This window comes from Ovis canadensis, chromosome 22 (genome assembly GCF_042477335.2).
Source record: "Ovis canadensis isolate MfBH-ARS-UI-01 breed Bighorn chromosome 22, ARS-UI_OviCan_v2, whole genome shotgun sequence".
Classification (NCBI taxonomy): domain Eukaryota; kingdom Metazoa; phylum Chordata; class Mammalia; order Artiodactyla; family Bovidae; genus Ovis; species Ovis canadensis.
This window is the reverse complement of record NC_091266.1, coordinates 40,128,906-40,156,605: the sequence shown is the minus strand read 5'-3', so window position 1 is coordinate 40,156,605 and position 27,700 is coordinate 40,128,906. Positions and strand designations below refer to the sequence as shown.

General features: G+C 39.8%; 1 protein-coding gene across 6 annotated transcripts in view; it reads left to right on the top strand.

Moving 5' to 3' along the window:
- Positions 1 to 27,700, top strand: part of CFAP43 (cilia and flagella associated protein 43) — a 99,182-nt gene that overhangs the window by 6,299 nt on the left and 65,183 nt on the right. For 5 of the 6 annotated variants that reach the window (XR_011252044.1, XM_069567044.1, XM_069567043.1 and 2 more), the window contains exons 3-7: positions 4,505 to 4,601; positions 11,514 to 11,681; positions 14,303 to 14,453; positions 19,710 to 19,869; positions 26,598 to 26,665. Coding sequence is in view for 5 of the 6 variants with exons in the window: in XM_069567044.1 (XP_069423145.1) it covers positions 4,505 to 4,601; positions 11,514 to 11,681; positions 14,303 to 14,453; positions 19,710 to 19,869; positions 26,598 to 26,665 (644 nt within the window). In the remaining variant the exon portion in view is untranslated. The remainder of the gene's footprint in view (positions 1 to 4,504; positions 4,602 to 11,513; positions 11,682 to 14,302; positions 14,454 to 19,709; positions 19,870 to 26,597; positions 26,666 to 27,700) is intronic. The other variant, XM_069567042.1, reaches the window with a different exon arrangement.

Sequence of the window (27,700 nt, the reverse complement as noted above, 5' to 3'; positions counted from 1 at the left end):
TGAAGACCTACAAGACCTTGTAGAACTAACACCCACAAAAGATGTCCTTTTCATTATAGGGGACTGGAATGCAAAAGTAGGAAGTCAAGAAACACCTGGCGTAATAGGCAAATTTGGCCTTGGAATACAGAATGAAGCAGGACAAAGGCTAATAGAGTTCTGCCAAGAGAACGCACTGGTCATAACAAACACCCTCTTCCATCAACACAAGGGAAGACTCTACACATGGACATCACCTGATGGTCAACACCGAAATCAGACTGATTGTATTCTGTGCAGCCAAAGATGGAGAAGCTCTATACAGTCAACAAAAACAAGACCAGGAGCTGACTGTGGCTCAGATAATGAACTCCTTATTGCCAAATTCAGACTGAAATTGAAGAAAGTGGAGAAAACCATTGGACCATTTAGGTATGACCTAAATAAAATCCCTTATGACTATACAGTGGAAGTGAGAAATAGATTTAAGGGACTAGATCTGATAGACACAGTGCCTGATGAACTATGGATGGAGGTTCATGACATTGTACAGGAGACAGGAATCAAGACCATCCCCAGGAAAAAGAAATGCAAAAAAGCAAAATGGCTGTTTGAGGAGGCCTTACAAATAGCTGTGAAGAGAAGGGAAGCGAAAAGCAAAGGAGAAAAGGAAAGATATACCCATTTGAATGCAGAGTTCCAAAGAATAGCAAGGAGAGATAAGAAAGCCTTCCTCAGTGATCAATGCAAAGAAATAGAGGAAGATATCAGTACCTGGTTTCAAAGCTTCAAAGGCAGGCTGACTCTTGTTAGAGATAAATGCAGCTTGTGACTTGACATTGACGCCAATGCTCATTTATCATTTTGAAAATCTAGAGCTCTTAAAAGTTATGGTAAATCTACTCTGTGTGTACTCTACAAATCCTGTTGTCTCTACTCTACACATCCTGGATGAGAGCATATCTATTTACAGCATGTTTTACTAAATATTTTAATATTCAGTAAAATATTTAATGTTTAATAATTTAATATTTCACTATTGAGACTACTGCTCGGAAAAGAAATTCCTTTCAAAATATTAGTGCTCATTGACAGTGCAGCTGGTCACCCAGGAGTTCTGATAGAGACATACAAAGAGATTAATGTTGTTTTCATGCCTGATAACACAACATCCCTTCTGCAGCCTGTGGATCAAGGAGTAACTTCTCCAGTCAAGTCCTATTGTTTAAGAAATATATTTTGTAAGACTGTAGGTGCCGTAGGGAGTGACTCCTTTAGTAGGTCTGGGCAAAGTATTAATGGATTGAAAACCTCTAAAAAATATTCACCATTCTAGATGCAATTAAGAACATTTGTAATTCATTGAAAGAGGTCAAAATATCAATACTAATAGGAGTTTGAAAGGAGTGGATTCCAACCCTGATGGGTGACTGAGCAGTTCAAGACTCAAAAAAAAAAAAAAAAAAAAAAAAAGACTTCAGTGGAGGAAGTCATTGCAGATGTGGTGGAAATAACGAGAGAACTAGAATGAGAAGTGGAGCCTGAAGATGTGACTGAATTGCTGCACTCTCATTGTAAAACTTAAACAGAGGAGGCATTTCTTTTCACGGATGAGCTAAGAAAGTGGTTTATTGAGTTGGAATCTATTTCTGGTGACAATGCTATGAGGTTGTTGAAATGACAAGAAAGGGCTTAGAATGTTACCTAAACTTGGTTGATAAAGTGATGGTAGAGTTTGAGCAGACTGACTTCAGTTTTGAAAGGAGTTCTACACTGGGTAAAATGCTATCAAACAGCACTGCCTGCTACAGAGATATCATTAGTGAAAGGAAGAGACTTTGACGTGGCAAACTTCATTGTTGTCTTATTATAATTGCCACAGCCACCCAGCCTTCAGCAATCATTTCCCCAATCAGTCAGCAGCCATTAACATCTAGGCAAGTCCCTCCACCAGCAAAAAGATTGTTATTTACTAAAGGCTCAAATGATGCTTAGCATCTTTTGGTAATCTCTTCTCCAGGGGATCGTCCCAACCCAGGGATTGAACCCAGGTCTCCCACATTGCAGGCAGATTCTTTACAGTCTGAGTCACCAGGGAAGTCCAAGAATACTGGAGTGGGTAACCTATACCTTCTCCAGCAGATCTTCCCAACCCAGGAATTGAACCAGAGTGTCCTGAATTACAGGTAGATTCTTTACCAGCTGAGCTATCAAGGAAGCCCCATCTTTTGGTAATAAACTATTTTAAAATTAAGAAAGGTACATTTTAAAAACATAATTCTATTGCACACTTACTAGACTACAGTATAGTTTAAATATAACTTTTATATGTACTGGGAAACCAAAAATATCTTGTGACATTCTTTATGCAATATGTGCTTTATTGCACTGGTCTGAAGCCAAACCCATAATCTCCAAAGTATGGCAGTACATGAATGTAACTACCCTTCTTCCTTAAAATTTCCCCAAGCTTTATTATTTGGCTGTTGCCCTGTTCAAGCAATGAAAGTTAATTCAAACCAATAGCCAGCATTCATGTTAAATAATGAAACTCTAAAAGCATTTACAATTAAGTTAGGACTAAGTCACTGAGGATACCTGTTGTTACCACTAATATTAAAACCAGCTTGGAGTTTCCAGCCAATGCAACATAATATGAAACAGAAAAATTACACCTATGGAAAAGGAGTTAATAGATAATAGTGTGCTAAGACTAATAAAATAATGCCAGTAAGATGCTGATTTCAAAATAAATATCCATGCAATTGGAAGATTTAAATGCTTAGGAATGCTTCAAGGAAGAAATATGACTGACCTCATGAAGAAAAACATAAAAGTCACCGATATAAAATATTTAAACATAAAGAAGCATATTTCTGCATGAAAATTATAGTTATTATAACTATATTTCTCATATTCTTCACAGAATGTAAATCATAGGTTTATCATGTTTTAAAGAGCCAGGAGTACTTAAATAAATGTGCTTCCAGAACAAAAAGTAGAGAATGAGAATAATTTGAAAGAAGTTGATGCCAAGGCCAAGGGCCCTCTTAGCATAATGGTGCTGTAGACAGGTAGATTGTGGTATTGGTATAGGGATCACTCCATCAGTGGAAGAGTTGAAGGCTGGGGACAGGGTCTAGGATCTATAAAGCTAAGTATATGATGAAGATGCTTCCAGACATGTACACACACACACACACACACACACAATAGATGATCTGGATTATTCAATGATGGTGTTAAGAAAACTAATTAGAACGAAAGTAGCAAGTTATGTACTCATTGTTATACTGTACACCAAAACTTATATCAAACAAAAATAAGAGCTCATTATAAACAACAAACCCGTCAAAAGTAGAAAATATGTGGTGGAAAATTGAAATAATTTGAGGACGGAAGAGAACTTTTCACATAAAGGGTGCAACTTAGAATAGACATATTTTTGATTACATACAAATTTAAAGCTTGTGAACATCTAAAATACCATAAAAATTAAAAAGCAAACAACAAAGTGAGGAAAATATTTGAACAAATATGACCAAGTATTTTCAGACCATTTATGAACTGATAGGGAAAAAAGACAGATATTCTGATAGAGCAGTGGAGAAAGAACTTGTCCAAACCACAAGACTAGCAATGTCCAAAAGCATAAAGTCTTCCATCTCAATATTCATTTTATTTATTTTTCAACATTCATTTATAACAGTTTCTTAAACTGAGATGAAGTTTTTCTGCTTATCAAGGTCACAATTATTTAAAAGCTTATACTTGCTAGGCAGAGTGTTAAATTGATAACATTTTTGTTATTGTTGTTGAAGGTAGAGGTAAAAAGTGATACAAAGACATGAATGTAAAGAAGACAAACATAGAAGGCAAAGCTTGCATCTATGGAACCACACTGAGGAGCAGCAGCTAAAGGAGGGGAAACCAGAGCCTCACATATAAGGAAGGCAGAAGCAGATACTTCCCTGTATTAGCATCCTCACTATGCACATTTTAAACATGTTGCTAAGACTTTTAAAGTCATGTTTCATTTCTTCAGCTGCAGGTACAAATGAGAAAAGAACTTTTTTAGCTGTTCTAAAGACCGAAAGATATTAAGCTAAGGGCCAGATATGACCTACGGGGCAGAGATATGGAAGCAAGCTAGAATTATGGCAGCTCTTCAAGGTTTTTCAAGTTGTTTGAATGAATAACTTTTCTAATTACCATGTTTTGTGTATTTATTCTTGGGCCATTTCAAGTCACATGGGGACGTACACAGTATAGTGTACCCAATTTTGCACTGGAGTCACGAGACAGAGACCTCATGGCTTAATTCACTCTAAAATCTTTTTGAAATGGATCTTAACTTTGCTCATAACTTTCTATTAATAGTGTTAGATGTCAGTCAAGACATCTCGTATTCTAGGGGCCAAAGCTTTTGAATTATGTAAAAATTATTAAATAAGGGAAATTAAACGATAAGACTATGGTTAATCTGAACATGATTAAATCCTTATAATGGGTTTTTATATTACAGGCAACGTTCTCCTAGACTACACTTTACTTTCCTTCAGTTACTGTGGCACCTACCTGGCTAGTTACTCCTCCCTTCCAGAATTTGAACTGGCCGTCTGGTAAGTTGCAGCCTCCTGCAAAATTCTTTTCTTTGGGTCACATTTTAATCTTGTCCTTCTAGATTATCAAAGGACATCTACATGAAAAATCTGGAACAAGGAAAAGTGGAACAAATAACAGTCCTAAGCATTGGCTTAATATAGTCACCACTTTCAGGCAGCAAATTGGCAGGACAAAAGCTAACAGATTAATTATTGTCTTTCTCTTCTTATTAATGTGTTATAATATTCCTTTGCCAGGGAAAGAATTCATGGATAATTACATAAAGTTTTATCCTTTCTTAAATCATATGATACCTTTGAATTATTTTATACTTTCCAATAATGTTGAAATTAAGATGTCTCTATATTAGAGCTCAGTTTGAAGTAGTTATTTTTAGGGACATTAGAACAATTATATGTTCAGAGAGTAGAACATCATACCCCATTTTCCAGCTGTAAAGAAAATACTTGTTAATAAGATACATGTCTGGTCTTTGCTGGACCACCTTCAAGATGCACTCACTGTTCTATCCATAATATAGACTCCTTCTGGGGTAAATCTGTCTTATTAAGGTGACATATGGAATGTTCCAAAGATGATTGCGAATACCCCTTATATACCAGCTTTCTCGGGGCTTCTGTGGTGACTCAACTGTTAAAGAAGCCACCTGCCAATGCAGGAGATGCAAGAAGCTTGGATTCAGTCTCTGGGTAGGGAAGATCCCCTGGAGAAGTAAATGGCAACCCACTCCAGTATTCTTGCCTGGAAAGTTTCATGGACCGAGGAGCCTGGTGGGTGTTGGTCCATAGGGTTGCAGAGTTAGACATCACTGAGTGCTCACACACACACACACACACACACACACACACACCAGCATTTCTCATGGAAGAATGTAATAATCTAGATTCAGAGAACAACATTTAGTTTATGTAGAGTTACTTTAAAAAAAAATAAAACTTTACTGAGATATAATTGATGTATAATAAACTATATATATACAACTTGATGACTTCTGACTTATTCATGAAACCAGGATGATGAATATATCCATATTCATGATCAGGATGATGAATATATCCATAATCTCCAAAAGTTTTCCTGTGCTCCTTCGGATCCAGGTGTGCCACACATAAATGTGGCTTCCCAGGGTAAAGCATCCACCTGGCAATGCAGGGGACTCAGGAGACTCAGGGTTGATTCCTGTGTTGGGGAGATCCCCTGGAGAAGGAAACAGCAACCCACTCCAATATTATTGCCTGGGAAATCCCGTGGACAGAGAAGCCTGGTACAGTCCATGGGGCCTCATAGAGTCTGCCATGACTGAGTGACTGGGCACACATACCTGTACACCATTGCTTCCCTGCCTTCACCCCTGGGGAACCAGTGGTGTATTTTCTCTCACTCTGAGTTAGTTTGCATTTTATAGAATTGCATATACATTATATACTATTTTTTTAATCTGACTTCTTCCATGCTGCACAGTTATTTTTAAATTCTCCCACACTGCTGTGTGTTTCAATAGCTCATTCCTTTGTATTCCATGGTATATAGCACAATCTGTTTACTCACTCACCTGTTAATGATTGTTTTAATTTGCTAGGGCTGCCATTAACAAAGTACCACAAACTGAGTGGTTTAACCACAGAAATTTATTGTCTCAGTTCTGGAGGGCAGAAATCTGAGATCAAGGTGTCAGCAGGATTGATTCCTGCTGAGCTATGATGGAGAATCTGTTCCTGACTGTGAATAACTGTCCTCGTGTTCACATGGTATTCTCCTTGTTTGTATGTCTGCTTCTTAATTTCCCCTTTTATAAGGTTACTAATCATATTGGAGTTGGGCCACACTAAATGACTTCATTTCATTTAGGAAAGACCCTCCTTCCAAATAAGGTCACACTCTGAGATACTGAGGGTAAGGACCTTAACCTATCAATTGTAGGAGACAGAAATACATCCATAACAATGCTTAAAAGATGAGTAGGAATGAGATTTGTGAAGAAGAGAAGGAAGAAGATTCTAAGCAGAGAAAAGACATGCACAAAGGCCATGAGGTCAGAAAATATGGCAAATTTGAAGATTTAATTAAGAGGTCGTAATGCCGTAAACAAGAGACCAGCCATGAGAGGCAAGCCCAAAGGGACAGTGTGAGGCCAGTGTGTGATCAGCCTTGTAAATATGTGACCGTGGAGTTTATCATCCAAATCTGGACACTTGTGAGAATGAAAGGGGTATGTTATTAATAATTAATGCAAAAGGATACTCATCCTCTGTATAAGTCATGCAAGTTGGCACATCCTTTATCATAGAGGCAATGGCAGTCATTAATAGACTTTTACCAGGGATGTGAAAATAACATGATCAGTCTGCATATAAAGATCTTCTGGTCACATCAAGGAGGGAACATCAATTAGGAGGCTTTGGTGGTCCAGATGAGAGATAGTCGTGGCATGGACTAGAATAGTGAGCATAGGGATGCAGGAAAATGGAGATATTTGGGAGGTGTTTAGGGGGCAGCACCATTGGGCTTGGTGACTGACTGAATGTTGGGCATGGTGCTGAGAGAGAGGGACAGTTGAGGGTTTTACCCAGAGTTGTGACTTGGTAAACTTGGGGATGTGATGGTGCTTTTCAGAAAGATATAGAAGGTTTGGGTGGAGGGAGGTTGGAAGAGGCAACTGGGGAAGATGAGTTGGGACAAGCTGAGTTGAGGGTGCCTGAGATAAAGAAATGGTGATGTTTAGTTGGCAGTTGATATATCAGTTAGGATTAAGGTTCAGTTGCTGCTACAGAAACCCAAAGAGATAATGTAAACAAGACAGGAGGTTTTTTTTCTCCCGTGTAGCAGTTTGGGTATGAGCAGCCTGTGGCTGATCTGGTGGCTTACCGGTGTCTGGGATCTGTCTCCCCTATTCTGTTGTTCTCACACTCCTAGGGTGTTGCCCTCATCTCTAGTCTAAAGTGGGGCACCAGCCATGTATTTTTGGGAGCCGCATGGAAGGGAAAAGCATAATGGGGAGAGAGCAAACCTTTGTTGGACACAAAGCCCGGGAACTGCACACATCACTACCACTTAGAGCCCACTGGCCACCTTGGTCACAAGCCACATGGAGCTACAAAGCCCGCTGGGAAATATGGTCCTCACTGTGGGTGACCATGTACCTACTTAGAAACTAGGGGATTCTGTTACTAGGAAGGAGAAACAGAATAGACTTTGAGAGACTTAGTTTGCCTCTGTCCTAGATAGCTACGACCAGAGCTCAGGAGAGAGTGCTGGAGGTTAACATTTGGGAGTTGTTAGATTAGTAGTCAGAGTGCTGAAAGTAGATAGAGCCCCTACAAGAGAACCTTTAACAGAACCTAGAGGAATGCCAATAAAAGGGGCTGAAAGGGGAAAAGGGCCTCATAGCATATTCAGAAGGAGCAGTCATGGAGCGAGGATGGATGGAGGCTCCAAAACGCACCTGAGCCTGGATTCTGAAGAAAGCAGAGCCTGAGGCAGAAACTCACATGCCCCTTCTTTAGGAGAGAGTACAGTTCCAGGAAGGAGGCAAGCTAGAAAGGGGGAGGGAGGGAAGGAAGAGAGCCAATGTGAGCACACATGAATTCACGGGGCACCACTTAGCTGCTCTGTCCCCACAGGTGGTCTTTTGAGAGGCCGTGTGGAATACTGTGAACATGGACAGTCCCTGGGCTATGACACAAAGGGCTGGGAAGGGGAGAGGAAGATATGGGAACTTGCCCACCACTCCTGTTACCCCATCAATCAAAAGTCCCCTGCACAGGGTATTAACTCCGCCCCACTTTCAGACTTAGTGCAACCTGAGGCTCTGGGTGTGTAGAGCAGGCATGAGATTAGGTGCAAGCAAATTGGGCCCATGAAGTTAGTTGAAACCTATGCAGTTAGACAGCCACCAAGTCAGCTAGGCAGAACAGGTGATCCAGGGCCCAGAAACAGCATGGGGCTGACAGTTAGCGGTTTCACATAAGAGCTTTGTTGACAGAGAGTCCAAGAGTCATCCCAGAAGGTAGTTGTGGTGAGCTGAGTCCAGTCCTGCAGAAGTTAAGTTAGACAAGGACTGAAAAGAGCCTGCCAGGTTTGGGATGAAGGTGGATGTCAGTGGATCTTGGAGACAGACAGATGAGAGACAGATATCTGTGTCAGTGGAATGGTGGCGATGGGGTGCAGGTATCCTGGGATGAGGGGAGAACAGGAGTGAGGAAGAGGACGCAGTGAGTTTAAACAAATCACTCAGGAAGTTTGGCTCCAAGGGAAGAGAGACATGAAAGTGTGAGATTAGGGGAGGGATTTTTTAAAAGATGGTACAGGTGAGCACTTCAGGGTTGACAGAGAGGAGTCAGGACAGAGGGAGAGCCCAAAGGTGCAAAAGAGAAGGAATAATGGGTAAACTAATGTTCTTAAGAAGTCAAGACCTATAGGGTCCAAAGCACAGGTGGTAAAACTGGCCTTAAGCAGAAGGGAGGATATGTCTTCCATTGTAACAGAAGAGGATAAGGAAAGAATGATACAGAACTTGGCAGGTTGTCACACTCGATCTCAGAAATTTGGAGGAATTTTCAGCTGATAACCTCTGTTTTCTTCATTGAAGTCAAGGCCATTTCCTGAGAGTAAGAAGGAGCCGGAGGAGTTAGAGCCTTCAGGAAAATGGAGAATATTAAAAATCAGCACTTTAGAGAGTAGGAAAGAGAACCAACCAGAGAAACAAAGGAGGATATGAGGGTCCTCGTTGGTGGTAAACATGGATTTATAATATCACCGACAAACATAGTCCTGTGATATTTGTTCTTTTGTTTCAGCAGCTCAGGTTTTCAGCCATATCCATCCAGGGTTGATGTGTTTTCCCAGGCATCTGAGGTAGAAAGTAAAAACAATCCAGGGAATCAGTGATACCAGCAAGAGATTAGTTAATGTGATGGATGGGACCTGTGTGATGGGGATGGAAGGAGGTGGGAGCAGGAGGGAGCCAAGAAACAGGGTGAACTCCACACAATTTAGTTCTAGTTTGCAATTCACAACCCTGAGTGGAGTTCTGGCTCCTTATGAGGGGACAGCTCACGTGAATTTTTCTTCTGTTTATTTTATCTAGCAAAGGACCTTGCTCATGATAGGCATTCAAGATATTCTCTCAAGTGGGTAAATGAATTAATCTGTTTTAAACTACTAGTTTAAATAGGAGAAGGCAATGGCAACCCACTCCAGTACTCTGGCCTGGAAAATCCCATGGATGGAGGAGCCTGGTAGGCTGCAGTCCATGGGGTCGCACAGAGTCGGACACGACTGAAGCGACTTAGCAGTAGCAGTAGCAGCAAACTACTAGTAATATGATTTTTGTTAGTTGTTAAAGGGGCAAAACCCAAATGATGTAACCGAGCATAACCCTATGGGCTCTTCCTGGGACAGGTGGTAGTAGTTTAGTACCTAAGTCATGTCTCACTCTTTGAGACCCCATGGACTGTAGCCTGCCAGGCTGCTCTGTCCATGGGGATTTCCCAGGCAAGAATACTTGGGTTAAAATCTGCAAGCAATAAATGCTGGAGAGGGTGTGGAGAAAAGGGAACCCTCCTACACTGTTGGTGGGAATGCAAACTAGTACAGCCACTATGGAGAACAGTGTGGAGATTCCTTAAAAAATTGCAAATAGAACTACCTTATGACCCAGCAATCCCACTTCTGGGCATACACACCGAGGAAACCAGAATTGAAAGAGACACATGTACCCCAATGTTCATCGCAGCACTGTTTATAATAGCCAGGACATGGAAACAACCTAGATGTCCATCAGCAGATGAATGGATAAGAAAGCTGTGGTACATATACACAATGGAGTATTACTCAGCCGTTAAAAAGAATTCATTTGAATCAGTTCTGTTGAGATGGATGAAACTGGAGCCGATTATACAGAGTGAAGTAAGCCAGAAAGAAAAACACCAATACAGTATACTAACACATATATATGGAATTTAGGAAGATGGCAATGACGACCCTGTATGCAAGACAGGGAAAGAGACACAGATGTGTATAATGGACTTTTGGACTCAGAGGGAGAGGGAGAGGGTGGGATGATTTGGGAGAATGCCATTCTAACATGTATACTATCATGTGAATTGAATCGCCAGTCTATGTCTGACGCAGGATGCAGCATGCTTGGGGCTGGTGCATGGGGATGACCCAGAAAGATGTTATGGGGAGGGAGGTGGGAGGGGGGTTCATGTTTGGGAATGCATGTAAGAATTAAAGATTTTAAAATTTAAAAAAATAAATAAATAAATAAAATAAAATGTTAAAAAAAAAAAAAGAATACTTGGGTTGCCATTTCCTTCTCCAGGGGGTCTTCCCCACCCAGGGACTGAGCCCACATCTCCTGCATTGGCAAGTGGATTCTTTAGTGCTGAGCCACCTGGGAAGCCTACTGTGATTTTTAAAACTCCGTAAATGATCAGCTGGTATCAGTGCATACAGGGCATCTCAACTCATAAGGAGTACTCATCTGTAGTACTAAGCGATTTAGGCACCTATACTTTTCAGCACATGTGATGGTACTTTCCACTTTCTAGATATAAATGGGTCAAATCCAGATTTGATAAGGAGCATGAAACAGCCTTATTAGCACATTGCAGAGTAATATTTTAAAATAATTGTCTTGCTTTCCTAGGAGGGTACACTATAATTATAAGCATGATTATTTTAACTTTGATATTAAGATAAGAGATTAATAAATTATATAATAAATTCTCAAGTTATGTAAGTTGTTTTCAAGTTTTGGGAATAGCCAAAAATTCATTCAGGTTTTCATTCTCTCTTATGGAAAAGCCTGAATGAACTTTATGGCCAACCCAATAATTAGATATATGTTCTCAAGACATGAAATTCAAATGAAGTATTTTTCACCAAACGCAATTTTGTCTCAGGAACTGGGAATCAGGTGTCATTTTGTGCAGGAAGTCACAACCCGGTGTAGATGTGAGCCAGATGACTTTTAACCCCATGAATTGGCACCAGCTGTGCTTGTCAAGTCCAAGTGCAGTAACTGTGTGGACCATCGAAAGAAGTAACCAGGAACATTATCTCAAAGCAAAGTAAGAGACTTCATTACAAGCTAGCAAAATGGGGAGTTTTGTTTGCATTCATGTAACGGGATTGGGTCGATTTGGTGAATTAAATGGCTTTATACACACATGTTAAAACATCTTTTCCCATACTTTGGAGTGGTTGGTTGCATTTTGAAGGGATTCTCTTAACTTGATTTCCCATTGAGTTTAAATATCAACCTTATTACAACATGGTTTAATTTTCCAAAATTATATTTACTCTCGCCATTTCAAAATATGCCTATTGTATTAAATATATATGTATTTCTAAAAGATCGTGTTTTTTGTTCCTATTATTTTGATACCCAATTGAAGTCTCAAAAATAAGAACATTTTAGATATGGGAAATGTATAGATTATATCTTCAGCCACATTGTCTATAAACAAAAGGGTCATCACATGTAGTGAAGTCATGGAATTGCCTATTTCAATAGGACTGGGTCAAAGAGAAGTTAAAAGACCAATGTCCTGGTGATAGTTGATGATCACGGTACCCTTGCTGAAAAGAGTCCAAAGACTTAAGGTGGTCCTGAGCCTACCATTCTCTGCACACTCCCCAAAGTCAAAGACTAAGGGGACATTGGACATGCACATTCTCGAAGTTGCAGATTTTGAAAACCTGCCTTCTTAAAGAGAAGTGTAAAGCTAGTTAATAAAGTTTTCAAACTGGAGAACCCTAAGAGAGGCACTTCTTTCTCCTCAGTATTCTTTATGTCTCAATTTCATTTTCAAGAGAATCCATTGAATAGCCAAATCAGTCTCAGGGCAGAGTTGACAACACTGTACCTTTTCATAAAGTGGATAATGTCTCTATCAGATCTTTGCCAGGGCAGACAAGTAATTTATCACATTTTGTTTTGTTTCCCTTGAATATTCTTCTCCAGTTCTGAATGTTGAGTTGTGATTTTTCTATAAGAAAATATAAAGTAAGTGGATTGTTCTGGATCAGAAAACAAGCAGGATTTGAAAATACTTAGTTAAGCCTTACATTTGAGTGGTAAATACTATTTTTGCGTGATGATTTTTCAAAATTATTCATCATTCATAAAACAGAACCAAGGACGTTTTGAACTTAACACGTAAAGCCATGAGTTCTCTAAACTCATCTTTATAACCATGCTATAGTTTAAAAGTAAATATATGGTAAATCTGAAAATAAATTCCTGATACCAGAGGTTGTAAAGGTAGCTGAGTTTAATCTACATATATGTTAATTTTGGTCCATATGTTTTTATTTGAGTTAGTTACCAATATTTAAAATTTGAGAAATTTCTCATCAATTCTAGATTCTGATATTCTCTTGAAATTTTGAAATCAAAATTCTCACAATCCAGCAAACCCTCTTGGTTAGAACTGAGTGGCACCTGCCAGCTTTAGGAGGTGTGTACAGAGAAAAAATTCTTAGATTTTCTGTTTCTTTGTCAGAAAAAGCCTAGTTCTTCCCTGCTGTGTTTTTCTTCTTCATGAGTCTTGTTTACTATCACAATGAACACTTCCTTTCTGACGTTTGTGGAGGAAGTTCCCACCCGCCCCCACCCACACCCCACCCCCCCAACCCCGACACCAAACAATTCTCCATGATACCAGCTGGGTGTTTATGATTCAGCTCAATTCTGAAACTCTACCTAGAGATAGAACCAGATTCCACAGGCTAAGGGTTCGGTCCTACAAGACTGCCCTCCCCCTTCCACTTCAGATGCTAGCTGCAGACTAGGTTGTTACCTGTACTTCCGACTAACCAGCTACAGATTAGAGATTTCAATGACCCTCTCCTGGGGTTACATTAATCTGCAAGAACAACTCCCAGAACTCAGGACAGCACTTACTGACGTTTACTAGTTTATTGAAGGATATGATGAAGGCTGCAGATGAGCAGCCAGGTGGTGACACATGGGGTGAGGTCTTGGAGGGTCTTGAATGAAGCAATTTCTGTCCCATTTCTGGGAGTTGGTTAGACCGCATCACCCTCCCAGTGTAAGTGTTCACCAACCTGGAAGCTCTCCCGACTCCCTACCATTACATGATCAGTTTGCTCCATTTCTAGCTCCTCTGCTCTCTCTGGAAGATGGGAGTAGAAGCTGAAACTTCCAAGCCTCTAGTCATGGCTTGGTCTTTCTGGCGAGCAGTACCCATTCAGGAGCCTTTCAGGAGCCCACCCAGAATCGCCTCAATAGAACACAAGAAGCTCCTAACGCACTTAGGAACTTATAAGAGTTTCAGGAACTCTGTGCCCGGAAACTAGGTAGAGACCTTATATATATATTTTCCACTCTTTCACAGGAAGGAAAATACTTTCCCATCTGCCGCAGTCCCACCCGGTCACACAGCACTAGCCTAACCCCTGGCAGCGTTGAAGTTTCCAATTGCTGCTTTGAACACTAACTTTTAAAATGTTTGAAAAATCCCTGTGTACTTGATTCATGACTGTGTATTATCTGTCCTTTTACGATAAATAGTTTTAAATCTACTCTTTTATCTGGTTTCTGTTAGTTGTTTTTTTTTAATGAGTTGTAACACCTCCCACTTTGCTTACCACTTATATGAAGCAGTTCCATCAGTGACTAATTTCTGTTAATCTGATTATTCGGACGTCTTTTTTGCCCCTACAGGTCAGTAAAACTGCCTTTGGAAGATGGATCATTTTTTAATGAGACAGATGTCATTTTTCCCCAGTCGTTGCCCAAGGACCCTATCTATGGACCTGTGCTCCCTGTGTCAGCCATTGCCGGACTCGTGGGTGAAGAGGCAGAAACTTTCAGGGTAATGACCTGGCCCCTCTTCTTGTGTGCCTATTGGCTTTCATGACCATCCCATGAGATAGGCAAGAGAGCGAGGATCTTCCTGGTTTTTATTACAGATTAACCCTGGAGACCATGAGAGATGAAGGCTCCAGAGTTCTGAGTTTGAGTTTGAGTGACTAGGAGGATGATGGCCCTTGCTAACTGAAGCAGGAGGCCCAGCTGTGATTTCAGAGTTGGACATACTGACTTTGGAGTGCTGGGTGGCATCCAGGTGGAGATGCCAGGTGGACATGGGCAACGTGGACCTAGCGTCGGAGAGAAGGCAGTGCTGGAGACGAAATAAGTTGGAGTCATTACTGCAGAGAGGATAGTGGGAGCATGGAGCATGGGGTGGGGGAATGGGCAGGGGGTGAGGGAAAGGAGAGAGAGGGTGTCAGGGAAGACAGCCAGAGACGAAAATGTCTGCAAAAGACAGGAGGAAGAAGTGGAGTCTGAGGAGGCGCAGTCACAGAAATAGGAGAAAATCCAGGAGAGAATGAGGCCCTGGAAGACAGTGGAAGAAAGTTTCGTAAGGGAGTTTGCCAACAGTTACTCATTTTTTTTCATTCAACAGATACTTATCAAGCTCCTTGTGTATAACAGGCACAGTTTTAGACAACAGGGTCATGTGGTGACCAACCAGGCATAGGCCTACCTCTCGGAGCATCCATTCTATTAGGGAGAGAGACAACGACGTCAGTACCAAAAGTAAAGAGATACAGTAAATCGTTGCAAAATGTGGCAAATGTTATAAAAGGATAAATGAGAGATGGGAGTGGAGGGGAGGGAGAGATCAACAAGCTGCTCAAGGAAGGCCTCTGGAGGGATGACTCTGAAGGACGAGGGGGCATTCCTCCTGCTATAAGCAGGGTGAAGAGTGTTCAGGCAGAGGGCACTGCATGTGCGAAGGCCCTGGGAGAGAAGAGAATTCAGTATTCTTGAGGAGCTGAGAAGAGAATCCTGTGGCTGGAGCACAGTGAACAGGGACCTGGGGAGTAAGGCACAGTGATGGTCAAGAAGGAGGCCGGGGGCAGAGAGTGACACCTGCAGGGTCTTTGGGGTGAAAGTAAGGAGCTGGATTCTGCTGTGCCTCTGGAACCTGCGTTGTGTGAACACTTGTGTGAAAGCTCCAAGCTAAGGAGAACGGAAGTAGAGGTTCCCAAATGCTTCTGACCACTGCAGAGAGTTAGGCTACAGATGTTTCAAATAGTCCCATGTGATAATTGGTTTATGAAAAAGTCTCTGGCAAGCAAAATTTGTATGCTTATAGTATTTCTTCTAAAGGATGACAGTTATTCACTTTTCCTGATTACAGAAGATAACTAATTCCTGTTAATAGTATAAGTCTTTACCTTGGAAATGCAACCACACTCAGCCACAGTGGGGCAGCAGAGTAAAAACAAACACCTCAGCCTTCACGATTTACAACTGGAAAATATGTTTCTATGTTTAGTTTTTGATACCAAAGAAGCCACATTTTCAACTATTTCAACCCCATCATTCACCCTATGTACCAACTTCATGGATCCTACATAAAGCATTTAAAACTCAGGCAATTGTTCTTATCATTTAAAAAATGTCAAGTAAGAGAAAAGATTGTATGCTCTTAGTATTTCCTCTAAAAGACGACGATTATTCACTTTTTCAAATTATAGAAAATAGCTAATTCTTTTAATAGTACAGGAAATGCCTATACTTTTAACAGTACAGAAATGCCTTCTTTAAATACTTAAATATGGAGTTACCATTTTAAAAAAATGCTCATAATAAACAGACATATTTCTTTCCTAGGACTTTTGTAACTCAGTACATTGCAATTTTTTCCTGAAAACAGAAATTTAATATTAAAGTTTGACATCTCTAAGTTATACAGGGACTGTTACTAAAGCCATTTATTTTACATTTAAATTAGAAGTCAATTTTGACACTATTTAATTCTTTCATCTTATGGATAAATAAGGTGAAAAACATTGCTAACATATTGAGTAATGTCTATACACGTGAAAGTGTAACTAAACTTCGATCTCAAATGTCTTGATTCTCTTCCTTTGAATGAAGTTTCTTGTGGCCCAGTACCAATGGCAAAGAAATTAGTAAGGATTTGACCTATTTAAAGGTCTTAAAAATTGACAAATGTGGATTTTTATAAAATTACAAATATTAACTAGTCCCCTTATCTCTCTTGTAGCTAACAGTAGAAGAGCACATAATAGGTCTTTAAATGGGCAAGGATCACATTATACAACTTATTTGGGGCATTAGAAATAGTATCCAGTAGTAGCATGGGGGAAATCAAAGGCAGATGTTATCTGGGCAGAAACTGTATCCAAGATGGTGAATTTAATCTGAAGTGTCCAGTTTTCTTTTTCCAGTGACCTTGAAAAAAATTGCTAAATAGAAATTCCTCTTAAAGCTCAAGTATTCTGACACATATTCAGATGCTTACATTTTCTAAAGCACTATTAAGTTGGGCTCGAGTATTTTATGTTTGGTCTTCAAGTGATCAAAATGTTTGATTCCAGAGGACTGAGCAAGGATATGGTGTTACCAACAAATAATTTTAAACACTTGTCGGCACCTTTTCTTTTAAAATTTTCCATTTCCATAATTGAAAATTATTCTTTCTGCTTACACCATGTAATATCACATTTATTTTTAAATGGCACAGAACATATTTATTGATGAAAAAAAATAATAGGAAGACAAGCCCAGGTTTATCTTAAATAAAACTGCACACAGTACTAGTTTAATATACTAAGGCAAGAAAATTCCAAGTTTTAATCCTCACCCTCTGAGGCATATATGTTCACTAACATTATGAGAACCAGATATGTGTGGTTTTTAAAAAATTTTCAAGTTCACTGCCATACTAGGAAAGAGTCTTTCTTTTTGTGATTTACAGTCAAATGTCATCAAGACAACCAGGGAACTTTTAAATTATGAAGATTAAATAATGGTAGTCAGTAACTCTTTTCCCTCTGAGTCAAATCTCAGATACCACAAAAACGTTGTTGATCAGCAACAGTTTAATTCTTTTGAGTGATTTTGTCCCTTTTTTATGCCCACTGGGTGGCTAAACTGTGACTCAAGTTTTATTTTCTAAGGATTCAAGGCTATGAGGGCATGAAATAGACCAACCATACACTAAAGATGACAAGATGACCTAGCCTTTAAAAAACTTATAATGAGAAGTGCTTCTATATATGAAGCACTTATGCTTTCATATTTCATGATCCATCTCAAATGACAGTTCTCTCTCTGTCCATTTCCTTCACTCCATCAGGAAGAACAAATTGCTTTCTTGTAGGTTCTCTTGTAATATTTAAATACTCTTCTGCTATAAACTACCATGTGTTCTGATTCTGATGTTTGTTGATACTATTTCTCGCTCAATAGGTGATTGTCCTATTGAGAAGAGGGATAATCTTAGTAATACAAGAGATCTCTCTGGTACAATACATGGTATATAATCAACACCCAGTAAATGTTTGTGGAAATACTAATATGCAAAAATTTGTATCAGTTGGGAATTCAGTAGAATAATTACTTTGGCAGGGCTACACCTGCTTTACCTTTCCTAAATTAAAGAGCAATATATGCTATTTAAATAATTGAGTATTTATTACAATGGTGGCCTGCATGATCAAGTTTTGAATGGAAAAAATGGCTGTTTACATGGGTTTACCATATTCCCCCACCACGAGACCTATTCCAACTTCCCCAGCTTTATTTTTCTCTCACAGCACATTCAACACATAATATTTTATTTATGTATGTATATATAATTCTTTTTCCTTAATTTCTTTTTGCTCTGTTTTCCCTCACCAGGATTAAGTCCCATGAGGGTAGATTTTGTTTGTTTGTTTGTTTGTTTTGTTCATTGCTATATCCCTGTGCTTAGAACAGTGCATGATATGTAAATATTTGGTAGATGAATGAATAAATGAATGAAATAAATATGGATCTCTCAAAGAATGTAACAATTCTATTAATTTGGCCATTAGCTTATTAAAAATGTTTTCTGTTCTTATGGCTATAAGGATGCCTAAAGAAAACAAAGACGTTATGTTGTAGCTAATGCAATTCTAAATATAGTATAGCATTAAAAAAAAAACCCAAGATAGTACTAAATGTTTTGTTATAAACAAATATGTAAATAGATAAATAAAAGTAAAGTGTAGTATGTTTGACTTGTTTAAATAGAAAGGAAAGAATGCCATGCTATTTTACTTTATAGGACCCTGAATTCAGAATCTTAATCAGTGCTCTGGGGGGCAGAGGTGAGGGCACGTGTCCAAAATATTTTACCTCTGGGAAGATAGCCAGGTGGTCCAGGACTTACAAGGAGGCCTGCTCTGTGTGGACAGAAAGGGGGAATGGGCTCTCCCCTGCTGGACAGAGTGTTTAAAGCTATAGGGGACATAATACTGAGATATTATCATCTAAGGCAGAGATCAGCAAACTATCACCTGCCTTTATGTGACTTCAAGCAAGCTAAGACTGTTCTTTTACATATTTTTTAAGTGTTAAAAAAAAAAAAAGAAAGGGATATAACAGAGACCTATGTGGTCCACAAAGCTTATTTTTTACCTAGTCCTTTACTGGAAAATTTTGCCACAGACCCTTAGTTTTAGTTCCCAAAGCCAGTTTTTCTTCTAGGTACATTCCATAGATTTTGTGCATTTCTCTCTGAGTTTTCCATGGAATCAAAGTCAGGTAGGATGTTTCATGAACTAGAGAGGCTTTGAGAACCAGACCAGGGGTCCTCTTCTCATTCTCCATTACAGAGAACTAAGCAGAGGGTTGAGGCCAACCACTCCATAGAAAAATCACATTCATGCCCCCTGCCATGAACCAGGAAAGAAAAGGTTGACCCAAATCTTCCTCAAATGGGGTGATTTTTGCTAAACAATGGCTTTCTTAGATCCAAGATATCAAAAAGTCCACCAAGAAATAGTGTACAAATTATTACTCAAGACTTTTGCAAAAAACCTATGACACTAGAACTCTCAATATGTTGGCAAAAACCCCTAATATTTTCCCTAGGGAATTAAAATGCAGAGAGAGAAATGGAGCAGGAAGAAGTTCATTTAGCTCTGGGCGAAGGGCAGGACCAATAAATGCATGTAGACATATTAATTTGTTTTCATCTTGGAAATTGTTTTTGTTAAGTATTTCTCTGGCTCTTAAGCCATGACTGTTGTCTTAACACAAGGTTTTAAATCTTTCCTTGAAGCCTAAAGATGATCTGTATTCTTTGCTTCACCCGACTATGCACTGCTGGACTCCAACAAGTGACCTGTACGTTGGCTGTGAAGAGGGTCACCTTTTAATGGTTAATGGAGAAAGCTTGAAGGTAACTGTGCTTAGTAAGATAGAAGACGGACCACCAAGGGGTAAGAAACTGCTTTGCTTCATTTTCCCAGAAGTGTAGCCATTGGTGATGGTTTTGCACTTGACAATGGATGTTTTGTTCCGTATTTTTCTCTTTCTAGAGACATCTTTGATTCCTCCTTCTTCTTTATCCTCTAGTTAGTTACCAAATCCTCTGGATGTTTCTTTTAGCTATTAAGTGTTTTATGCTCTAGACTTTCTACCCTCGATATACATATTTCACATAATCCTTAAAACAAGTTCATAAGGAAATACATTTTTATCTTCATGATATAGATGAAGAAATGGAGGCCTTAAGAACTTAAGAAACATGCCCAAATTCACATAACTAGTAAACTATAGAGCTGACATCTGAACCCAGACAATAAGACCTGAGTCCAAGTTCCTACTATGCTGTATCCTTCTGCATACATAGGTGCTCAGTTGCTCGGTTCTGTCCGACTCTTTGTGACCCCGTGGACTGTAGTCCACCAGGCTCCTCAGCCCATGAAATTTTCCAGGCACGGATACTGGAGTGGGCTGCCATTTCTTACTTCAGGGTGTCTTCCCCACCCAAGGATCAGACCTGCATCTCTTGCCTCTCCTGCATTCGCAGGCAGATTCTTTACCACTAGCACCACCTGGGAAGCCCTCTTCATAATATGCCTGTTTAATCAGCTAATATGCCCTTCCCTGCCTTCCACAGTAACTCTTTCTCCATGAGACCTTCCTTTAGGACCAACCGCCATCTTGAAAATTACTTTCCATTGCCTCACTAGCATTTCTGAGAGAATCTGATCTGTTCTCCTTAGATCAAGTGTCCACTCTTGGTCCCATCAGAGTTGGCCTGGGTCAGAGAAGTCAGTATCACCTTGTGTGAAGCTACATGTAGACACTTTGAGAAGGGAGTCTCACCAGGGCAAGATCTCCAACCTGACCAATGCACTTTCCACTCTAATTCTTCTTATTCTTTCACACCTTGCTTTCTGCAGCAACCGTAGAGCTGATTTCATTGAGCTTAATCCATAGTTGACCCAAACGAGGCATCCCATCCCTGCCAAACTGCCCTCTTTCTTTTTTTTCTAATTTTTATTATTTTTTTATTTAAACTTATTTAATTGGAGGCTAATTACTTTACAATATTGTATTTGTTTTGCCATACATCAACACTGCCCCTCTTGACCATTTTCCACGTTTAACTCAAGGATCAGTTCAGTTCAGTTCAGTTCAGTCGCTCAGTCGTGTCTGACTCTTTGCGACCCCATGAATTGCAGCATGCCAGGCCTCCCTGTCCATCACCAACTCCCGGAGTTCACTCAAACTCGCGTCCATCAAATCAGTGATGCCATTCAGCCATCTCATCCTCTGTCGTCCCCTTCCTCTCCTGCCCCCAATCCCTCCCAACATCAAAGTCTTTTCCAATGAGTCAACTCTTCGCATGAGGTGGCCAAAGTACTGGAGTTTCAGCTTTAGCATGATTCCTTCCAAAGAAATCACAGGGTTGATCTCCTTCAGAATGGACTGGTTGGATCTCCTGGTAGTCCAAGGGACTCTCAAGAGTCTTCTCCAACACCACAGTTCAAAAGCATCAATTCTTTGGCACTCAGCCTTCTTCACAGTCCAACTCTCACATCCATACATGACCACTGGAAAAACCATAGCCTTGACTAGATGGACCTTAGTCAACAAAGTAATGTCTCTGCTTTTGAATATACTATCTAGGTTGATCATAACTTTTCTTCCAAGGAGTAAGCGTCTTTTAATTTCATGGCTGCAATCACCATCTGCAGTGATTTTGGAGCCCCCAGAAATAAAGTCTGACACTGTTTCCACTGTTTCCCCATCTATTTCCCTTGAAGTGATGGGACCGGATGCCATGATCTTCGTTTTCTGAATGTTGAGCTTTAAGCCAACTTTTTTACTCTCCTCTTTCACTTTCATCAAGAGGCTTTTTAGTTCCTCTTCACTTTCTGCCATAAGGGTGGTATCATCTGCATATCTGAGGTTATTGACATTTCTCCCAGCAATCTTGATTCCAGCTTGTGTTTCTTCCAGTCCAGCGTTTCTCATGATGTACTCTGCATATAAGTTAAATAAGCAGGGTAACAATATACAGCCTTGATGTACTCTTTTTCCTATTTGGAACCAGTCTGTTGTTCCATGTCCAGTTCTAACTGTTGCTTCCTGGCCTGCATATGGCCTCAATATGCCAACAAATTTGGAAAACTCAGCAGTGGCCACAGGACTGGAAAAGGTCAGTTTTCATTCCAATCCCAAAGAAAGGCAATGCCAAATAATGCTCAAACTACCGCACAATTGCACTCATCTCACACACTAGTAAAGTAATGCTCAAAATTCTCCAAGCCAGGCTTCAGCAATACGTGCCGGGGTCCAGCCCCAGTGGATCCAGGGAATTCGAAGGGTGGACGGAGTTGGCAAGGAAAACTTATTTATTAATATAAGATTAGATTAGGAAGAAATAGTGTAGTAGGAGAATTAAGTGGAGGAAGAGGGCTGAATAACTTGGATTACGTGGAAGGCCAATAAAATTCCAGACAAGGAATTTGCACCATCTACGTTGGGCCACTGGCGCTCGCTTGAATATCTAAGGGTGCCTCGCCTTAGGCTCCCTTTCGCGCGGGTCTTAACAGCCAGGGCAAGTAAGTAGACTTGGCGAGCCTCCGCGCCCCAGATGGGAATTCAGCCTGAAATTAGAGTGAAGAGGAGAGGAAAGAGAGAGACACGGGGGAAACCAGTCCAGTGGCTGGCTCCATCCTCTATTATTCAGAAGGCCTTTTATACTTTAGATAAAACATGGAGATCAATGGGTAACACAAAGTTGTGCAGCGTTAGCAGTCTAAACTCTTATCAAAACCAGGCTTTTCTCTCTGCATACCTAATTGTACACACAAGTCTTAGGTAATTTACATCATCTTCCAGCCAAAAGGGCCAATTAACATTTTACAGCCTTTTTTCTGATAAGGATTTGTCAACCAGAAGACTTATTTGTGTTGATCTTCCCAAGGTCTGGTGCCACTCTCAGAAAGCACTAAATAAAGTTACATTCTTACACAGCAAAGATATAGCAACTTATCACGGGTGGAATTCCTCACGCTGGCTCCCAGCAAATACGTGAACCATGAACTTCCTGATGTTCAAGCTGGTTTTAGAAAAGGCAGAGGAACCAGAGATCAATTGCCAACATCCTCTGGATCATGGAAAAAGCAAGAGAGTTCCAGAAAAACATCTATTTCTGCTTTATTGACTATGCCAAAGCCTTTGACTGTGTGGATCACAATAAACTGTGGAAAATTCTGAAAGAGATGGAAATACCAGACCACCTGACCTGCCTCTTGAGAAATCTTTATGCAGGCCAGGAAGCAACAGTTAGAACTGGACATGGAACAACTCAAGGATGACTATGGCTTAATTTCAAGCCCTCTCTGATCTTTTCTTACCTGTACCATTGATAGTATTTCTGACTACTCCCCAGTATGAGTTTTCTGATATAGCCAGTCATTTCTTCCCATCATTTCACAGCCAGCTCATTCCCTTGTCACTTTTCACTCTGAATCCTCCAGTTTGCAGCTCAAACACCACATCCTACAGCAAGTCTTCCCCATCTACACGTCTTCATATACTCCCTCTCCTGTTTCCTGACTCACCCTCCACTGTGAAAGTAAAGCCATTAGGTTCAGCTTTCCTACCCCAGCCTGCCACACTCCCCCCACCTCACTCTTCCCATTACTCTCATCTGTACTCTCCGGGCCTGGGCCACCCTCTGATCTTATGTTCACAATGCCATCCCTCAGCTCTCTAAAGAATAAGTCTCTCTTCTGGCCTGTCATTCCAGTTTCAGCTCTCCCACTTGAGCCTCATAGAAGTTCTCATCATTCCTGTACTCTCTCTAAATTCTGCCTGCAGGCATTGGGAGTTACCTTTGTCTAGGATGCTATGTCTTCCTCTCTACCTAGTGAAATTATCCATTGTGGAGCCTCTGTGTCCTCACTCCAACTTACAGGCAAACTCAGGTGCCCCATCTGGGGTTCCATAAGACTCACATCTTTGTTAGAGCCTCATCCTCTGCTGTTATCAAAATATAATGCCTCCTGTGCCTGACTGTCCTTCCCAGTCAGTCAGTTGATTTGCTCATTTGTGTCTGACTCTTTATGACCCCATGGACTGCAGCACACCAGACCTCCTTGTCCATCACCAACTCCCAGAGCTTGCTCAAACTCCTCATGTCCATCGAGTTGGTGATGCCATCCAAACATATCATCCTCTGTCATCCCCTTCTCCTCCTGCCTTCAATCTTTCCCAGCATCAGGGTCTTTTCAAATGAGTCAGCTCTTTGCATCAGGTTGCCAAAGTATTGGAGTTTCAGCTTCAGCATCAGTCCTTCCAATGAATATTCAGGACTGATTTCCTTTGGGATGAACTGGTTGGATCTCCAATCCAAGGGACTCTCAAGAGTCTTCTCCAACACCACATTTCAAAATCATCAGTTCTTTGGCGCTCAACTTTCTTTATAGTCCAACTCTCACATCCATACATGACTACTGGGAAAACCATAGCTTTGACTAGATGGACTTTTGTTGGCAAAGTAATGTCTCTGCTTTTTAATATGCTGTCTAGTTTGGTCATAGCTTTTCTTCCAAGGAGTAAGCGTCTTTTAATTTCATGGCTGCCAGTCACCATCTGCAGTGATTTTGGAGCCCCCCAAAATAAAGTGTGTCACTGTTTCCATTGTTTCCCCATCTCTTTGCCATGAAGTGATGGGACTGGATGCCATGATCTTAGTTTTCTGAATATTGATTTTTAAGCCAGCCTTTTCACTCTCTTTCACTTTCATCAAGAGGCTTTTTAGTTCTTCTTCACTTTCTGCCATAAGGGTGGTATCATCTGCATATCTGAGGTTACTGATACTTCTCCCAGAAATCTTGATTCCAGCTTGTGCTTCATCCAGCACAGCATTTTTCATGATATACTCTGCATATAAGTTAAATAAGACTGTCTTTCCCATTAGTCATCAACTCTGAAGTTAGGAACAGTGACTTCAACTTTGGCTCTATAGTTTAATGCCAGAGATTGCTAGAGGGTAAATTGGCACCTCTTTGTGTTTGTAAAGTGAATTATAAACAATATTTCTCATTTCCAAATTCCTATTTTGTGATGTTTTATACAATTTAGGACTTAGTTGTATATAGTCTTTTTTTTAGCCATACTGCACAGCATATGGGATGTTAGTTCCCCAATCAAAGATCGAACCTGCACCCCTTGCAGTGAAAGTTGAGAGTCTTAACTACTGGACTTCCAGGGAAGTCCCTGTACGTAGTCTTTTATTGCTCACTAATTCCATCCTATATACTATTTCTTATCATTTTCATTATACATATATTAAAATACTTCCAAATAAATGTTTTCTGTCTTCTACAATGTGGAGGACATTGCTGCCTTTGAGTTGATATAGGTGGCAAATATATAATCTCATAATCAATAGCCTCAAGGTATTTATATTTTATTAAAGAGAATAAGACAAGTTGACAGATAATTGCAGCCAGAAAAATCAAGATGTGAGGAAAGCGTCATAAAGCTCTATGGGAATACAGTTGAGGGAAAAATGCCAAATTAAGTCCTGTTGTAGGTGGCATTTGAAATAGCCCTTAAAGGATAGGTTCACAGGCAGAGATGAGGGTAGGTGAAATTTTGGACAATGGTATCCATGTAAACGAGAAAACATGGGGAAGGTTGAGAAACAAGAAGTTGTCCAGTTTGTCTGGAGCATCAAGTGTTATGCAGAAATAGTGGTGATAAAGGGACATCTAAGTGATACCACATCTGACCTTGAATCTGACTAAGGTGTTTATACCTAATCTATCTGACAGTAGAATGACATCAACTGCTGAGTGGAGATGTACCCCAATTGGAACTGTGCTTGCAGACATAAATTATCCATAGTTTAGGAAAGGAGTAGCTATAAGCAGCAGGCATCTAGACTAGGCCAGGTTCATAGCAATGGATTCTGGTGGCAGGTGGATTAAAGAGAAGAAGCTACTGGGAGGTGAACAGTCTTTGGAGGAAAGGGCACTATGTGTCTTAGCATCTGGCAAAATGCTGAGCAGGTAGTATGCGACAAATAAAAGTCTGGCAGGTGTCTCTGAGCCTTTGATCTTGTAGTTCTTGCAGTTTATCTACATAAAAGCTAGTGTGCTTTTTATGACATTCCCCCAGGACAATATTTTATTAATAACAAAAATCTTATAAATCTTTTTTTATTTTTACTTTTAAAAATCCACCATGTTTTATTTATTGAGGTACAAATTTACACGCCATAAAATATTCAAATCTTAAGTATACAGTTTAATAATAATATCGTTTTTGTCTTTTTTCCCCCCAGCCTCTTAAAATCTCTGATAATTTCTTTCCTTAAAAAAGGAAATATATTTACTATATAATTCCACAATGTTACTCCCATAGATCTGATGATACAGAACATTTAAAAAAAAAACCCTTGTGTGATTTATCATTAATTATTAATTTATCATTACCATCAGTAACCATTGCAAAGTAGCTTTTATTCTTTATTGTTTGAGAGGCATCATAGCAGGTATTCTGATAGGAAGTTGATCTGTATGTAGAAAAAGGAATTACAAAGAAATGAATAGCCCTAGGAAAGCAAGTGAGACTAATCACTCTATATGGCACTTTTAATTATCTGTCACCTGTTTCACTTTGTTTTTCTTTCCCAAAGTTGAAAGAAATCTCCTCAGTCCAGTCACCATGGCATATCAGAAGGGAGGCGTGCTTGCTTCTGGAATTGTAATGTATTTTTTTCTTCAAAATTAATTGCTTTCAAGAAAAATATATAAACCCATGAAGCTAACACAATGTTGTAAATTAACTATACTTCAATTTAAAATGGTTAAAAAATATGTCAAATGGAAAAATAAAATATACAAAATTTCCACTTACTGCCATTTACTATGATGAACCATAATATGTGATATCAAGTTCTGTCAGTTTATTAATTAAAATTGTTTTTTCAGGGGATGCTATTGTAAAACCTTTTATTACAAATTATATATATATACAAAATTATAGAAAACATTATAGTGAACTATCATATGTCTGTCTTATTGCAAATAAATAAAATTTAAAAATCTACCACCCCAAAACATACATACACACACACACACACTCAAAGGAGTCAAGTCTTCCAGAGTTCACCAACCAGTAAGTGGAGAAGCTGGAAATTGAACCCAAGCATGGTAAACTCCAAAGTCCTTTCTCATTTTTTAGGGCACACAGCTTCATTAAGTAAGAAAAGGGGCCAGACCATGTTACTTTCCCATGTGGTTGTAATCAAGGTTTGACCTACAGTAAAATCTCTGGTCTAATGGTAGCTGTCCCAAACCACTGTTAGCTTTGTCTCTTCTTTTGCCACAAATCACACCTCTAGGAACCTAAGGGCAGCTGCAAAATGCTGTCAGAATGAAAGCTCCACCAACAGGAAGCAGTCTGGAGCTCATAAACCTACATTTAGTTCATAATCTCCGCTCCCCAACCTTGCAATGGACTACCTCTTTCTACATTTAGTCTGCATTTGTCCTTTTCAAGTCACCCTTGGTGGGTTTTTTTTTTTTTTTTTAATCTAGTTTAAAGGAAAGCTTGGAGCATCTGTTCTGGTGAGGGATGGAGAGTGATGATGATCTTGCAGAAAGCACCTTGCACGTTTTTCCCCAGGTCCCAAGTCTGAACCAAGCCATCTCACAAATACCTCTTAGTCATTAGGGGGTCTAACCTAGAAATGATGCCTAAGTTTGCCCAAAATCTTTTCATTACTGTAAAAATAAC